Source organism: Gopherus evgoodei, chromosome 11 (assembly GCF_007399415.2).
Source record: "Gopherus evgoodei ecotype Sinaloan lineage chromosome 11, rGopEvg1_v1.p, whole genome shotgun sequence".
Lineage (NCBI taxonomy): Eukaryota > Metazoa > Chordata > Testudines > Testudinidae > Gopherus > Gopherus evgoodei.
The window spans coordinates 8,539,666-8,557,889 of record NC_044332.1 but is presented as its reverse complement, the minus strand read 5'-3'; the positions used below and the strand labels follow the sequence as shown (position 1 = coordinate 8,557,889).

General features: G+C 48.5%; 1 protein-coding gene across 2 annotated transcripts in view; it reads left to right on the top strand.

Annotated features, from left to right (window-relative positions):
- The window catches only part of PCNT (pericentrin), a 276,563-nt gene that overhangs the window by 168,944 nt on the left and 89,395 nt on the right, over positions 1-18,224 (top strand). For both annotated transcript variants that reach the window (XM_030581110.1, XM_030581111.1), the window contains 3 exons: positions 20-247; positions 12,075-12,245; positions 13,969-14,118. In XM_030581110.1, coding sequence (XP_030436970.1) covers positions 20-247; positions 12,075-12,245; positions 13,969-14,118 — 549 coding nt within the window. The remainder of the gene's footprint in view (positions 1-19; positions 248-12,074; positions 12,246-13,968; positions 14,119-18,224) is intronic.

The following is an 18,224-nucleotide window of genomic DNA, read 5'->3' as shown; positions in this document are numbered from 1 at the left end:
TATTTGTCTTGCTATGTAGATAGAGTCTTTGCAAGCAGAAATAAAAGACAAAACAGATGATTACAATAAACTGTTATTAGAAAAGGAGCAGAAGTACCGAGAAGTGACAGTTCGAGATAAAGAAATAGAGGAGCTAGCAGCGCGAATTAGAGAGCTGGAGCTCACCAATACTGAGGCCTCAAAGACTGTCAGCCGTTTGGAACAAGAACTGCAGAAAATGAAGAAAAGGGAAACTGAACTAACACAAGTAATACTTTTTTAAAGATTTTTTTTTTTAAGTGGGATGTACTACTAGTGGAGGGTAATTTAGGGATTATAGCTGACAATTTCATATGAGATTTTTAACTAGTCAGGTTATGCCAGGCCCTGGCCTTATCTTGCCAGGGAGAAATGGATATAGATTTCCAGTGTCTGTTCTTCCATCAGACCTGAAGAACAGCTCTGTGTAGCTTGTGTGTTTCACCAACAGAAATTGGTTTAATAAAAAATATTACCCACGCACCTTGTCTCTTCCATCAGATGTCATTTTGAGTCTTGTACCAATGGCAAGTATTACCGTGGTAATTTGAAACAAATGTTTGCTTTGAGAACTGAATAACCCCCACCACTATTTGTAAAAAACATTTTTAGCAGTCACAGGAAATGTATTGGGTAGTATGTACTCCTTTTGTTCCTACAGGTGCTAGAGAAGGTGCTACTAAATACTACATAAAATACCTAACTTGTATACAGCACTGTTCCTCAGTAGATCTCATGTGGTTTTACTTTGAAAAATGCTATGTAAAATTAGTATTACTGAAGTCAACAGCTCTTTTCGCAATGTGTATTCACAGCCATGTCTACTTACTTTAGACCCAGAGATTTTACTGCATTTGCTAATGTTAATCTCTCTGAGCTGTGGCTGACTCTGAAGAGCTGTGAGCTGACCATCATGTTCCATTCTGTAGATCATCAGTAGAAGCCATCACATTCGGCCAACTGACCTAGCACATGATAACAGGAAACGGATTTACCAGATGTGCATTTCAAGCATGCTGTTGTATGGTGGTGACACTTGGCTAAACACCTTCCATACCCACTATCTTTCATAGAATCATAGAAGATTAGGATTGGAAGGAACCTCAGGAGGTCATCTAGTCCAACTCCCTGCTCAAAGCAGGACCAACCCCAACTAAATCATCCCAGCTAAGGCTTTGTCAAGCCAGGCCTTAAAAAACTCTAAGGAAGGAGATTCCACCACCTCCCTAGGCAACCCATTCCAGGGCTTCACCACCTCCTAGTGAAATAGTGTTTCCTAATATCCAACCTAAACCTTCCCCACTGCAACTTGAGACCATTGTTCCTTGTTCTGTCATCTGCCACCACTGAGAACAGTGTAGATCCATCCTCTTTGGAACCCTTCTTCAGGTAGTTGAAGACTGCAACAAATCCCCCCTCACTCTTCTCTTCTGCAGACTAAACAAGCCCAGTTCCCTCAGCTTCTCCTCATAAATCATGTGCCCCAGCTCCCTGATCATTTTCATTGCCCTCCACTGGATTCTTTCCAGTTTGTCCACATCCTTTTTGTAGTGGGGGGCCCAAAACTGGATGCAATACTCCAGGTGTGGCCTCACCAGTGCCGAATAGAGGGGAATGATCACTTCCCTCGATCTGCTGGCAATGCTTGTACTAATGCAGCCCAATATGCCGTTAGCCTTCTGGGCAACAAGGACACACTGCTGACTCATATCCAACTTTTCATTCACTGTAATCCCCAGGTCCTTTTCTGAAGCTGCTGTAGACTTTCTGGTCTGCTCCACTGGAGTGTTGCAGAAATCAGGTGACCTTCCTACAGAATTTAGGTTCAGCTTGCCAGAGAACAATGGGGCCTTGGTGATGCCACTAAATGTCATTTGTGGCTACATGTAACAAGTGAAATGAAAAGCTCTCAAATACTAGCTTTTCATTAAATTTGTTTCTTTTTGATCCATGGAAACGTGAAGCATCCTGCTGATAGTCTGAATGACTTTGGTTGGAGTGACCAATTTACTGCAACATGCCTTAGAGTCCTAGGTGGTCTAAAATGTCCTTTAACTTAAGATTTTACTAGAGGGATTGATATCTATTAATCTTAAATAATATTTTAACTTCAGAAAATAACTTGCTAGTTGTAATAATTGCACAGACACATTGTCATAAAGCTGTTTCATAGGCTGAAACACACTCCTGGATGTGCTGTCAAAATGATTGTATATCGTTTACTTTGTGCACAAAGAATATATTTTTTCCTCACATCTATTTGTGAGTTCTGTGCTCATACAGAATAGTATGCATTGTAGAAATTGGAGAGCAGGCCTCATAAGTCGTGAATATAGAAAGAGTCCATTCAAATTTGATAAGCACGTCCCTTTTATTTAAAACATAGGACTAGAACTACACCTATGTGAATACAACAATAGATTTATTCAGAGTATAACATTTGTAAAAACTATCATTTCACTTGTGTTTGGTCTTTAACTAGATCACCATGGCAATAATAGAATGTTATGAGAAACCTAATCTTAAATGTGGAATTGTGCAGATTAAGACACTATAGTAACCTTATTATCCAATGAGTAGGAAGAACTTTAAGTCATATAATTTATATTCCAAAGGAATCTGTTGCACATTATTGGTGGAGACTCTTTGCCAGTGATCAAGATAAACTTCAAACTGGTGCATATAATTTCATATTTTAGTGGTTTTACACATAGGCTAGAACATGGGCTTACCTAGAACTAAATTTGAATTGTTTTCTGTCCTTCTGTGATATGTCAGTAGGGAGATTGAGTAGTTTATCATACCTGTGACATGGACTTTGTGTAATGGCCTGAAGATTTTTGGGTTTCACTAGATGAGAGAGAAACCCATTACCACACTAGGTGTCCGACCCAATCTCCTTCCACGCCCTAGTTACCAAGTGATACTTATGTAGTTAATTAGGAAATCTTTTCTTGTATCATGCTCTCCCGTTCCCACCTCACCAGTTATGTCAGCTGTGGGCCACATCATCTTGATGCCTCATTTCTTTTTGTCCTATAACTGCGTGCATTCATTTTCCATGACTCCTGTATGCATGGTATCTAAAAGAGTGTCATAAGGAGGTGGGAGAAAACTTGTTCATCTTAGCCTCTAGGGATAGAACAACAAGCAATGGGCTTAAACGGCAGCAAGGGAGGTTTAGGTTGGACATTAGGAAAAAGTTCCTAACTGTCAGGGTGGTTGAACATTGGAATAAACTGCCTAGGGAGGTTGTGGAATCTCCATCTCTGGAGATATTTAAGAGTAGGTTAGATAAATGTCTATCAGGGATGGTTTAGACAGTATTTGGTCCTGCCATGAGGGCAGCGGACTGGACTCGATGACCTCTCGAGGTCCTTTCCAGTCCTAGAGTCTATTAATCTATGGAATGCTCTACCTGAGCTAGTCTGTATGCCAGTGGGAACTATTGGGTGTTGAGAAGTTGAAAATTGGACACTTATTTATGAACCTGCATAAAGACTCAGGAATTTATCTTTAGGTGCCTGTTTTTAGAAATCTTGACTATACTATGAGCATACTATTATGTATTATAGTGTAAATGTTGTTTAACAACTTTGTATGTCACATTTGGTCTGGACTTGTTCCTTCGTAGGATCTGAATAAATTTTTTCAGTTTCTTCTGGTTCTTGAAGCTTTTCAGAATGAGGAAAGAGAGCCTCATAATGTTACCTTTATTATCATAGTTTTCATCAAATTATATAAAGAAGTCAGTGTCACTCCTTTGTTAGAACTACATGTATCGAGGCTCTGGTACACTAGATCTGTAAGAGAGGAAATAGGCATGCTCAGCCAAAGACAGATTGCCTCCATCTGAAGTCTCCTCTTCAGTTCCCTTTGTAACATATATTGAATACAAATAGTATCTGATAGTAGTTCTGGAACCTGTACTCCCTAATGAAAATACCTTTGCCTGAGAAGAATAATTGAGGGGAAAGGCTAAAAGGAAAACTCCAGGGAAAAAAAACAAGTCCAGAAAAAGCTTGCTGTAGCTTGTGAACTTGACTGGTATAGCAAAAACAATGTAATGCTTTGTTAAAACTGGTTCGTTGTGTTGTCATTTCAACTAGTAATTTAAAATTTATTGACATTACAACTTACTTTGTTCTCCCATAGCCTCATTTAAATTTTCAAAATCAGCTACACCTGGAAAAATAACCTCTGTTTCTTAAAGCCACTTCACCTCTGCAAATAAAAATGCTACCCACAATAAATAGAGTCCTGGCACACTATGGCTATAAGAATAACATCTTTTAGGGTAATCAAAAATTGAGTTGTCTAGTACCGTAGAAGGTATTGAGACATATTTAAATCAGCGGTTCAGATAACTTGTAAGAGTTTAAAATGAGCTGGCTAAGACGCTAACTGTAATGTTGATTTTCAGTCAGTCTTGGCCCATTGGGGAAGGTCTCTAAGACTGGAAGAAAGCTAATGTTATACCAATTTTTAAAAAGGATGAATGAGTAATTATAGGCCTGTCAACCTGACATCAATGCTGGGCAAGATAATGGATAAGGTACTCAATAATTAAATAAAGGTGGTTAATGTAATTAATGCAAATCAACATGGGTTTATGGAAAATAGATCCTGTCAAACTAATTTGATAATTTTTTTTTTTACGAGATTACAAGTTTGGTAGATAAAGATAGTAGTGTTGATGTTATATACTTAGACTTCTATAAGACATTTGACTTGGTGCCACACAACATTTTGATGAAAAAGCAAGAATGATGTAAAATTAACCTGGCACCCATTAAATGGATTAAAAACTGGCTAAATAATAGGACTCAAAATGTGATTTTAAACAGGGAATCATCCTCGAGCGGGTGTGTTTCTAATGGGGTCTCACATGGATCAGTTCTTGGCCCTACTCCATATAATATTTTTATCAGTGACCTGTAAGAAAGCATAAAATCATCATTGATAAAGTTTGCAAATGACACAAAAATTGGGGGATTGATGAAGAGGACAGGTCATTGTTTCAGAACGGTCTGGATATCTAGGTAAACTGGGCAGAAGCATACACTATGTGTTTTAATACAACTAAATGTAAATATGTACATCTAGGAACAAAGAATGTAGGCCATACTTAGAATATTGGGGACTCTAACCTGGGAAGCAGTGGCTGAAAAAGATTGGGGAATTGTGGTGGATAATCAACAGATCATGAGCTCCTGGTATAACACCGTGACCAAAAGAGCTAATGAAATCCTGGGATCCATTAAGAAGGGAATCTTGAGAAGGAGTTGAATAGTAGCAGAGGGATTATTTTACTTCTGTATTTGGCACTGTGACATTGTTGCGACTGCTGCTGGAATACTGTGCCCAGTTCCAGTGCCCACAATTCAAGAAGGATGTTGACAAATTGGAGAATGGTCAAAGAAGAGGCACGAGAATGATTAAAGGATTAGAAAAGATTATAGTGATAGATTTAAAGAGTTCAATCTATTTAACTCAACAAAGAAAAGATTAAGGGATGACGTAATTATCACTGATAAGTATTTATTTACATTCTACATGAGGAACAAATATTTAGTAATGGACTTTTCAATCTAGCAGAGAAAAGTCCATGATCCAGTGGCTGGAAACTAGACAAATTTAGAGTGGAAATAAGGTATAATTCTTCTTCGAGTGATTGCTCATATCCATTCCAGTTAGGTGTACGCGCCGCGCGTGCACATTCGTCGGAAAACTTTTACCCTAGCAACACAGTGGGCCGGCAGGTCGCCCCCTAGAGTGGCGCCACCATGGCGCTTGATATATACTCCTGCCGGCCCACCCGCTCCTCAGTTCCTTCTTACCGCCCGTGTCGGTCGTTGGAACAGTGGAGCGCGGCTTAGCTGACCTCCACTTCCCTAGCTACTCGTATTTCTCGTATATAGTTATGCAGTTATAACCTTTTTATATATATATTTGTATAGTTATACGTGTTTCTTTGCTAACATGATTAGTTTAGTTAGCGGGGTTCAGGAAGTAGCCCCTTCCATGAGCCCAGTGCCGGAGCCCATGCATGGCTCACCAGATTTTAAAATGGGCCCGGCCTGCCAGAAGCCGCGGCCGAAGGGAGACCTACATGACTCCTGTTTGAAGTGCCTCAGGGAATCACACTTGACAGCTAAGTGCCCCATTTGCAAGGCTTTTAAGCCGAGAACAAAAAGGCGCGGGACTTTCACTTACCCCTCCACCTTGGGCGCCGAGCGATGTTCAAGCGGTGGGCAGAAGCGCCTCCTCGGCACCGGACCCCGCCGGTACTACCAAGGCCTTTCGGCACCGGCCGTCGCCGGCACCGATGTCGACTCGGCACCGCTCCCTTCTTCCGAGGTCGAGAGCCTACGATTCCTGCTGGTGCCTGGCGGCTCCCCGGCACACACCGTGGTTGAGCCCCCTGCTCCCGCTGCTTCCATGCCACCTGCATCGCAGCCAGAGAGCTCGCCTAAGTTGCATTACCCGGCACCGACACCTGCAGAGGCACCGATGACATCGGCACCGTCGATTCCAGTCCCCCAGGGCCACTGAATCCGGTGCCTGGCAGCTCCCCGGCTCGCGCCGTGGTAGAGCTTACTGCTCCTGCTGCTTCTGTACCAACTGCACCGCAGCTAGAGAGCTCGTCTAAGATGGTTCGCCCGGCACCGACGACGTCGGCACCGTCGATCCCGGTCCCACGAGGGCCGTAGAATCCGGTGCCTGACGGCTCCCCGGCACGCGCCGTGGTTGAGCTACTGCTCCTGCTGCTTCCGTGCCAGCGGCACCGCAGCCAGAGAGCTCGTCTAAGTCGGATCGCCCGGTGCCGACACCTGCTACGGCACCGATGACGTCGACACCGTCGATCCCGGTCCCACAAGGGCCGTAGAATCCGGTGCCTGACGGCTCCCCGGCACGCGCCGTGGTTGAGCTGCTGCTCCTGCTGCTTCCGTGCCAACAGCACCGCAGCCAGAGAGCTCGTCTAAGTCGGATCGCCCGGCACCGACACCTGCTGCGGCACCGATGACGTCGGCACCGTCGATCCCGGTCCCGCAAGGGCCATAGAATCCGGTGCCTGACGGCTCCCCGGCACGCGCCGTGGTTGAGCTACTGCTCCTGCTGCTTCCGTGCCAACGGCACCGCAGCCAGAGGGCTAGTTTAAGTCGGATTGCCCGGCACCGACGCCTCTGAGGCACCGACAACATCGGCACCGTCGATTCCAGTCCCACAAGGGCTATCGAATCCGGTGCCCGACGGCTCCCCGGCACGCGCCGTGGTTGAGCGTATTACTCCCGCTGCTTCCGTGCTGACGGCACCGCAGCCAGACAGCTTATCTAACTCGGATCGCCCGGCACCGACACCTACCGAAGCTCTGATGACCTCGGTACCGTGGATCCCGGTCCCACGAGGGCCGTCGAATCCGGTGCCTGACAGCTCCCCAGTATGCACTGTGGTTGAGCCTGCTGTTCCCTTCACGCCGGAGACGTTACCAACGGCGAGGGCTCTCAGTGCCATGACAGAGTCAATGCTGCCTGACCCCGGCACCGCCGGTGCGGGTAATACAGTCTCTTCAGGTGACTGTCCTCTGTCAGCACAGCAGAGCGGCACCGTTCATGATCACGGTCCCGCAGACACTCCAAGTCCTGTCGGCACGCCAGACACCACTGGCAGTCCCGGTGCTGTTTTCCTCGGTACTGGTCGCACTCGCTGCACCGGTCGGTATCCCATTCGCCGACCCGCTATCGGCACCGTTCCGACTCCTGGCACCGGGGCAGGTACCTTGACTCCTGTAGCCTTTCTCCGAGCCTCGAGATCTCGGTCGACCTCCCGACACCGTTCTGGTTGCGGGTCTGGATCTCGTTCCAGGTACCGATACGCCTCCCGATGCCGGTCCCCGGTGCCGAGTTGGGCAAGGTCCGAATGAGTCAGAGACTCTGCCTGTGCCTTCTTTTAGTACCTCCATGGCCGCCCGGACACGCATCCGTGTCATCCCATATGCGCAGATTTTATGCTCAGGACCACGATCCTGATATGATGGCCAGCGGGTGCCAGCCCCGAAGCAGAAAGAGGCTTGGCGAATGAACCTGCTTGGCCGCCAGGTGTACTCTGCAGGGGCCCTGCAGCTCTGGGTAGCAAAGCAACAAGCCTTGCTTAGCTGCGATAATTATAGCACCTGGGTGAAGGAGTTTCTCCCTCAAAACTCCCACCTGGAGTTCGCTGCCGTCTTGGAGGACGGGGGAAAGAAGGTTCCCAGAGCGTCCCTCCAGGCCTCGTTGGACGCAGCAGACTCTGCGGCCAGCACTCTGGCCTTGGGTGTCGCCATGAGGTGCATTTCATGGCTTCAGGTTTTAAACCTCCGGCCGGAGCTGCAGTATGCCATTCAGGATTTACCCTTTGTTGGTAAAGGCATCTTCGCGGCAGAGACAGCCCCAGACTGCGAAGTCTGATGGACAATAGGGTCCTAATGCGTCTCAGCATGTATACGCCAGCGACCAAACGCAGGCCTTTCTGGCCCCAGCCGCCATACTCTGTGCCTAGCCAGAGGCAGAACTCTGGCAAACGGCAAGGCCAAGGTGGTCGCAGACGAACGTCAGGACCCCTAAAGAGCCAAAGTCAAGGTCCCTCGCAATTACCACTGGGACCAAAGACGGACCTTCCAAGGTTCGCCTGAGGGCGGTGTACCAGTCGCAGGACGGGATCCCGATCCCGCTTTCTCCTGGCATGGCCCCAGTTACTTTCAGATCGCTGGGTCCTGCGCACGATGGAGCATAGGTACCACCTTTAATTTGCTCCAGCCCTGTCCCCCTTCAGCGGACGAAAGGGGTAAGGGGTTTTACTCCCGTTATGCCCTAGTCCCCCACTCGAACACAGGTCTCAGACCTTCCTGGTCCTGCACGGACTCAACCGGTTTAGGATAAGGTTGGAGTTCTGCATGGTATCCCTGGGAACCATTATTCCATCCTTGCCTCCTGGGGGCTACTGTGCCGCCCTGGATATGAAGGACGCGTACTTTCGCAATGCCATCTTCCCTCTGCACGGGAGATGCCTCCGCTTTATAGCCAACGGTCAATACTCCCGGTTTACGGCCATAGTCGCCGCCTACCGTCGCTGATGTCGGATATGCGTTTTTCCGTATCTGGATGATTCGCTTATCTGAGGAGACTCTGAGACACAAACCACTCAGCGCGTGGGCATCGTCACGGTCTTATTCACAGGTCAAGGCCTGCTGTTTACTATAGAGCAATCCACTCTGGTTCCCACGCAGAGGTTGGGCTTCCTAGGGGCTATCCTGGTCTCCTACCTAGCCGGAGCCTGCTTATCACAACTGCGATTTTAGGCGATGGCAACAATCATCTGAGGTCTGAAGGCTTTCCCAACGACCTCAGCTCGTTCTTGTCTCAGTCTCCTGGGTCCATGGTTGCCCGCAAGTTTGTAACCAAACACGCCAAGCTCCGCCTCCGTCCTCTCCAAGTCCGGCCCACCTCGGCGTACCGCTTGGACAGGGAGCCAATGGTCATGGTAGTCACCGTTCCCTCGAACGCCTTAGGCTCCCTAGAGTGGTGGCTAACTCCCTCCTTGGTGTGGACAGGGATGCGGTTTCATCCGCCCCAGCCCTCACTGCCCCTGACGGCGGACGCCTCATCTCTCTGCTCGAGTGCTCATGGTCACCTCCGAGCTTAAGGCCTTTGGTCTTCTAGGGAGCTGGCATTCCTCATCAATGCCCCAAAAATGAGAGTAGTCCGCCTGGCATGCCAGGGGTTCCAGCGGCAGCTGCGAGGCCGTTGTATCTCGGTGTTTACAGCCAACACAACGGCCAGGTGCTTCATAAGTATTCAGGGGGGACATAGTCCTCCCCCCCTTTTTTGTCAGGAGGCCATCCATTTCCGGGTCTTTTGCATGGCCCACTCGATGGAGCTGGCGACGTCCTTTCTCCCAGGCGTTCGGAACGTCTTAACTCTTTGACTCAGCAGGTCTTTCCTGCCTTACGAGTGATCACTCTGCCCCATGTGAGGCGTCCCGCTTTCCGGAAGTGGAGATGTTTCCTCACACAGACCTGTTCGCTCACCGCGAGAGCAGGAAATGCCAGGTGTTCTGCTCCTTCCAAGGTCTCTCCTCGGAATCGATCTTGGACGCATTCCTGATGCCGTGGAAAGGCCAACTGCATTATGCCTTCCCACTGTTCCCACTGGTTCATTAGGTCCTGCTCAAACTCCGCAGGGGCAGAGCGCGCATCATCATGATCACTCCAGAATGGTCCAGGCAGCACTGACATACCACGTTGCTCGGCCTGTCAGCCCAGACCTCATCACTCAGGGCAACGACAGGCTTCGTCGCTCGGACCTGCAGCCTCTTCGCCTCACGGTGGCTGCTGCGTACCTGAGTCGGGGTGACAGGCAGCCTTCCACCTGGTCAACGTACCGGGCCAGGTGGAAGCGTTTCTTTTACAGCTGCAATTCGCTCGATCTTGCTCCTGCTGAGGTCTCGATCCCCTCTATTTGGCCTGCCTCTGGCCTTCAGCGGCAGGACCTGGTGGTATCAGCGCTGAGGATACACTCAGCAGCCATCTCTACCTTCCAGCAGGCTAAGATGGACGTTCAGTGTTCTCACGCTCTATGGGTTCGAGGTCCCTCAAGGGCTTGGAGCGCTTGCACCCTTGGGTGCGCCGCCCAGCCCCGACCTGGGACCTCAACCTAGTCTTGGCCAGACGGGTCTCTGAGATCAGAGCTCTTACGGGGGTTCCGCCGTACACTAGGTTTCACAAAGACAAGGTGCAGTTATGACCGCACCCGGCTTTCCTCCCTAAGGTGGTTTTGGCCTTTCATGTTACCCACAGCTCAACGCAATGGGCACAACCGTTGCACTCCTTGGACATCTGTGGAGTGCTCGCATTATATTGTGCTGACAGAACCATTTCCTAAGGTGCCCCAGCTCTGTCCCGGTAGCGGGCCAAAGGGAGAGCTTGCTTGTTTTCCTCTCAGAGGATCTCATCTGGGGTGATGGCGAACATCCCCACTTGTTATGATTTGGCTCATATTTCCCCAAGCCACATCACCGTGCATTCTACCAGGGCTCAGGCTTCATCTGCCGCCTTGCTGGCTCGTGTTTCTAACCACGAGATCTGTCGCGAAGCTCCATTGGTCCTCGGTCCATACCTTTGCTTCGCAGTATGCCCTGGTTCAGCAGTCAAGAGAGGCTGTAGCCTCTGGCTCAGCAGTTTTATTCTGCCACATTTCACTCCGACCCCACCGCCTTTGTAAGGCTTGGGATTCACCTAACTGGAATGGATATGAGCAATCACTCGAAGAAGAAAAGACGGTTACTCACCTTTGTAACTGTTGTTCTTCGAGATGTGTTGCTCATATCCATTCCACACCCGCCCTCCTTCCCCACTGTCGGAGTAGCCGGCAAGAAGGAACTGAGGAGTGGGTGGGCCGGCAGGAGTATATATCAAGCGCCATGGTGGCGCCACTCTAGGGGGCGACCTGCCGGCCCACTGAGTTGCTAGGGTAAAAGTTTTCCGATGAATGTGCACGCGCGGCGCGTACACCTAACTGGAATGGATATGAGCAACACATCTCGAAGAACAACAGTTACAAAGGTGAGTAACCGTCTTTTCTTTAATGGTAAGAATAATTAACAATGAGAACAATTTACCCAGGGTCATTGTGTATTTTCTATCACTAACCATTTTAAAAACAGGATTGGATATTTCTCTAACAGTTATCCTAGGAATTAATTTGGGGAATTTCTATGGTCTGTGTTATACAGGAGGTGAGACTAGATATGTGCAGTTGTTGCTTCTATGAATCTATAAACCACTGAGGGCAAAATTTTCAAAACAGACTCAACTTGGCTTATAAATTTTACCTCCAAGTTTTTGGATGCATATCTGGATACCACTTTTGAATTTGCATGTTTTTAAAGATATGTTTCTTTATGTACTTGTTCACTGTAGCATTTTTAGAAGATAAAGTATTTTTGACAAGATTGTTCTCTCTAGATATGTATGTTTAATAATTATAATTGTTCTTAACACTAAAATCCATGTTTTGCAGGATAAAGAGGCATTGCAACAGCAGCAATACAATAATTTGATACAGATCTCTGCCCTGCAGTCTAAACTGGATGAAGCCAGGCACAGAGTACCTTCTGAAGGCAGTTCTGATCATGGGCTAAAGGAACAATTACAGGCAGAGCAGGAGGCACTCCTACTGAAAGAGAGAGAGGTAAATCTGAAACTAACATTTCAGTTGATATATCTAGAATCTGAGAATAAAAAAAAAACTTTTATGTAAAATTATGTCTGAGAATTTAATGCATTAAAAATTAGGAAATTGATAATTCTTACATCAACGGTACGTCACTGGGCATATTTCCATTTTTGTTCTTTTACTGTTTCTGTATGTTCCTGGCCTTGATTATCATTAATGATCACTGGACCAAGAATTAGGCCTAACCTCAACTATCTCAATTATGGCTCCTTTTTGACAATCGCATTTCACTCTCTCCTTCCTCCCTCCAACTTCTGTTTGGCTATATGTTGCCTAATTTGGAAGGCAAGCACTTTTGGAGAGGGATACTCAGAAACTGAACCTCTGTTCAGGTCTCTTCCTGCAGTTTCTCAGTTCCACAATTCATTGCAGAAAATGTCTAATACTATGTTTGCAGGCCAGGGTAGCATAACCCTGGTGATAAGTCACTGAGCCTCTCTGTGCTTCCGTTCCCCATCTTTGAAAATGGGCTGATAATGCTTCCCTGCTGAGGATAAATACATTAAAAAATTGCAAAGTGCTTTGAAATCTGCTGAGGAAAAGCAGTACATAAGAAACAGGCTTTATTATTATATAAGCTATTCTTATCTCAGAATATGTGCATTTTGTTTTACAGTACAAAAAAAGTGCCTGTCCCATGTGCCAGACACCAATCATAACACTTTCAAAATAACCATCTTAAAAGATTTCTAAAGTTTTTGGGTCTCTAACGTGAAAATGGCTCACTTCTTCATATTTTTCATTTTTAAGTATGCTTAAAATCCCACGCGTAAGCTACTTTTTCACAAACAAACCTATAAGCATTTGTCATTTCTTCATATCTAAAATGTTTTATTGTGGCATTGTCTTTAAAATGTGTAGATACCAAAGCACTCTTTGGTTGTTTAAATTCTTACGTGACAGTTTTGACAGGGAAAATTTCATATGTAAGCACACTTCATACAGGAAAACTTCTTCTATATGGACAGTTTGGAATGGTAATACTTTGAAAATGAATAAGAGTTTTGCTTCACGTTATATGCTGAATTGCCCACTATCTCCAATTTCACAGTGCCACTCGTCCTCATAGACAAAACCAAGTCTCGGTTCTTGTTCACTCCATGCCCCCCAACAGGCCCAAATAGTGTGTTGCTTTTGACATCCTCATAGATTCCAAGACCAGAATGGACCATTGTCATCATCTAGTCTGACCTCCTGTCTAACACAGGCTGTAGACTGTCCCTAAATTCATTCCTAGAGCATATAGACATATATAAAGACAGTTACAAAATTTAGAAGCTCAATAGGCATAGGCCATACAGTGCTTCTGAGCTCAGTGTTGGTCCCTGCCAAGTTTGCAGGCTCTTGAATGATGGCTAAGTATGTAGTAGAGGAATCCTCACTTTACAGAAAGAAAGGTGAAGTCAAGGGTTAAGTGATTTACACAGAATGACTGTGCTAGTTTCCAAGCTGAGATTACAATTTGGAACTTTGATCCCATTCTGGATATTAGGACACTGGATTCTTCCTCTCCCTTTTGTCTCTAATACTATATTTATGTGTGTTCTATTTAGACAGTTTTGTAGCAATGGAATTGGCTGTAGTTACTTATTCTCCATAAAGCAATGTGAAGAACCAATGTAATCAATTTTTGTTTAAATAAAGACACCTACCAAAACAATGTTTTTCTGTATTTTAGATCTTGAGTTTGTTAGAGCAACTAGAACAGTTTAAAGAGAACTTAATAAATAAAAATGAAGAAATCTTGCGGCTGAACTTGCAGTTAGAGATGCAAAAAAACCTTGCTGCTGGCATCGGCCAGCTTCAAGTAGAGAATGTTCATCTGAAGGTATGTTGATCCATTTAACTTTACTCTAACTACAGTAAAACCTGCCGGAGAGACCACTTGTCATGAGCAACTTCTTGCAGAGGCCAGGGAACATCAGCGCTCTCCGGTGTACAAACCTTTGAAGAGAGACCATCTCTTACAAAAGGCCACTTCTGTGAACTTCCGTGAGTGATCACTCTCAGCAGGTTTTACTGTGGTTCCTTAGAGATACTTGTCTTTGCAGGATTCAGTGTTTTATAACCTTTTTTTGGTTTAATAATTTTAGTAACTTTTCTATCTAGTTTGCCTCTAGTTTTAAAAGGAATCTTCTTTGAGTGATTGCTCATGTGTATTCCACAATAGGTGTGCGTGCTTGCCATGTGCACTGGTGCCGGAAGATTTTGCCTTAGCAGTCCCCGTAGGGGAGCCCCCCGCCACCCTCAGAATGGCGCCTGCCTGGCGCGGTATAAGGGGAGCCACGCGCTCCCCCCGCCCTCAGTTCCTCCTTGCCACCAGTGAAGATGTGTTGGAAGTGCTCTGCTCCAGCTTTGCTGTAGCTCGTCCCCAGAACTGTGTGTTTGTTTAGTACTTGTAGTTAGTTAACGTAGTTAGTTTAGTTAGTCAGTGAGCCCAGGCTGGGGCATGCCCCGAGCCCCGGGATTTAAGTTGTGCGGTTCTTGTCGGCATTCTATGCCAAGAAGTGATCAGCACACAGACTGTTTGCGCTGCTTGGGAGAAACCCATATCACCAAGAGGTGCGAGATATGCAAATCGTTTAAGCCTCGGGCCAAAAGAGAAGGGACATTATGCTTCGAGCCATTCTGATGGAGTTGGTGCTGACCCTGGCACACTGCTCTGAGGCAGGACCCAGGCACCGCGGTGTCGGTATGCGGCGATCCGCCGGTGCCATCAATCAGTCGGCACTGCTCCCCGTCCACAGGGCACGCCAAGAGGGCCAAGAAGACTCCCTCTTTCCAGCGGCACCGAGGGAAGTCTGGGACAGAGGCTAGGCCCATGTCAGGCAGTCCTCGATCCCCCCCGGGCCCTAGGCGTCTGACTCATGTAGAGCAGAGTAGCCCGGCCCCTTCGGAACAGGCCTGTCTGGATGCCGTCCACACCCGAAGCCCTCCAGGTGGCCCGGGAAGTCTTGTTCGTACGGATGCCCAGAGTGCCGCCGATGTCAGCCCTACACTCCAGAGGCAAGCCTCCGCTGGGATCTCCGCAGTCACCCCCGGCTCGGTACTGGTCTCAGTCAAGGGAACATTCCCGATACTGATCACTACCCAGCGTCTGCTCGGGCAGAATCCATGCAGATTGCCCTTGACGCCGACCAGAGTATTGGGCTGGGTTCTGGCCGGTCGGCCAGGACTCACAGCACCGGTCCTTCTCAGAGAGCGGATATCGACGAGACCGTGGCGGATGTCGTCGTTGGTCCTAGTCCTGGAGAGGGTACTGCAGTTGGTCACAGCACAGTCATTGATGCCATTCCTGCTCAGGCTTCTGCTCCAAGTTTTCGCCAAGGCACCACATCCCTGGGCATCGATCACTGTTGTGGGTCCACCCGTCGAGGCTGCTAGCGGAGCAGCTATTCCCATTGGTACTAGTGCTCCATGTCAAGATTGTGATCCTATGACCGTCGCAGATCCTGGCACTGCCACTCCTCATGGTTGAGAGGCAGCAGCAAATCCTACCTCAGCCTGGTCTCCATTCCTAGGTGGCCAATCCGGGCAGCTGGCCCCGCCGTGGCACTGAGCGTAATGGCCTGCCCAGTGGTACGAGTGGGCACCATGGTCTCCAGCACATCCCCCTGGTGGGAGCTCGCACGATGGCTGGAGCTTCGGAAACACCGTCGGCCTCCCTCTCCGGACCCCCGACAAAGGAGTCGGTGGGATGCTTATCCTTGGCACAGTGCCCGGAGTCCAACCAGGTTGTGGATCCTTGGGTGCCGGCCAACACCCAAAGCACTGCAGTGGCCTCTTTGCCCCGCCTGGAGGAGGTGATTGCGGCCCCGCCTCCCTCCATCCCGCAGGAGGACTTTAGGGCCCACCAAGAGCTCTTAAAGGCGGTGGCAGCAAGCCTCTCTCTCCAGGCAGAGGAGATGGAGGAGCGCTTGGACTCCCTGTTCAACGTGTTTTCCCCATCGGTGCTGGGTAGGGTGGCCTTGCCGCCCCATGAAGGGGTGGCTAAAATTTCAAATGTCCTGTGGCCCCTATATCAAAAAGGGCAGAACACATGTGCTTTGTACCCACTAAAGGGCATGAGTACCTATACCCACCCAGCGCCCAACTCCCTGGTGGTCGAGTCAGTCAACCACAAGAAACAACAGGGTCAGTCAGCCCAACCTCAAAGAACAAAGAGTCTTGGAGGCTGGACTCTTTCGGAAGAAAATTTATTCGTCTTCGAGCTTCCAGTTATGAGTGGCAAACCATCAGGCCCTCGTGGGTTGGTACAAATTTAATCTGTGGGGCTCCCTGCCTAAATTTGAAGTCTCCTTCCAGGAGCGCGATAAGAAGGAGTTCAGGGCACTGGTGGAGGAAGGGATAGCGGCAGCTCGGGCTTCCCTACAGGCTGCCTCGGATGCTGCAGACACAGCCACATGTTCAATGGCCTCCACGGTGTCCGTGAGACAGATGTTATGGTTCCTGCTCTCCAGTGAGGCGCAATTTTCCATGCAGGATCTCCCGTTTGATTGGAAAGCGCTGTTCGCAGAGGAAACAGATACAAGACTGCATGGCATGAAGGACTCCCACACGACCCTCCAGACCCTGGTTCTCTTTGTCCCAACTCCGGCAAAACCTAAGTTCAAGCCGCTGCAGACTCTGACCCCAACCGCTCTCCTGAAGTACGAGGCCGCCCATAAGAAGCAACGGGACTATAAGAGATGCCCTCACAGGCAGTCTCATTCTGCACCCAATCCTGGACCCTCCAAGGGCAAGCAGGTGGGGAAAGGGCGATTTTCATGGGACCCTTGGGGGTGCCTTACCAGTCCTCATTAGGAATCCAACCCCAATAAAGCTTCCCTTCTCCAACTGGTTGTGTGCTTTCCTCCCGGAATGGTCACAGATCACCTCAGACCAATTGGTCCTCAATGCCATCTCCCAGGGTTACATCCTCCAGTTTACTTTCTCCCTGCCCAACCACCCCCCACTCCCGTCCCTCCTGGGGGACCCCTCGCACGAAGCTCTGCTCGAGCAGGAGGTTGGGCGGCTCGTAGGACTAGGAGCAATAGAGGTGGTGCCCGAGGAGCTCATGGGCAAGGGGTACTGCTCCCGTTATTTCCTTATTTCAAAGGCCAAAGAGCGTCTCAGGTCCTACGGGGTCTGAACCAGCACGTGGTGAAGCTCAAGTTCCACACGATCTCCCTGACCTCCATCATCCCCTCCCTGGATCCCGGGGACTGGTACGCTGCCCTTGATCTACAGGGTGCGTACTTCCACATCCACATATTCGAGGGACACAGGTGCTTCCTTCATTTTGTTGTGGGACAAAATCATTACCAATTTACGGTCCTCCCATTTGGGCTGTCCACTGACCTCAAAGTGTTTACAAAATGCATGTTGGTGGTAGCGGCCTATCTCAGACGGTGGGGGGTATAGATATTTCCCTATCTGGATGATTGGCTTGTCAAGGGAACCACCCTGTCACAGGTGATGGATCATGTGGCACTCCTCCTGTCCATGTGCACCACCTTGGCCCTACTGGTAAACAACACCAAGTCCACATTAGTCCCGGTCCAAGGCATAGAGTTTATCGGGGTGCTCCTGGATGCATATCGGCCAGAGCCTCCATCCCGCCAGACAGGTTCGAGACCCTGAAAGGTCTCATTGACTCGGTCACAAGGTTCCTGGTGACAACAGCCAGGGTTTGCCTTGCAGCTCTTTGGTCATATCGGTGTGCACATACGTGTCTGTCATGCCAGACTCAGGATGAGGCCCCTCCAGCTCTGGTTGGCCTTGGATTTCTCCCAGGCCACAGACAGGATGGACAAGGTCCTCACGATGCTGGAAGCTGTGCTTACCTCCCTGCGATTGTGGTCCACCCCGAACAACATGCTCCAAGGGGTCCTATTCAGGAACGGCCCCGTCGCTGGAGCTGATGTCTGATGCGTCGGATCTGGGTTGGGGAGC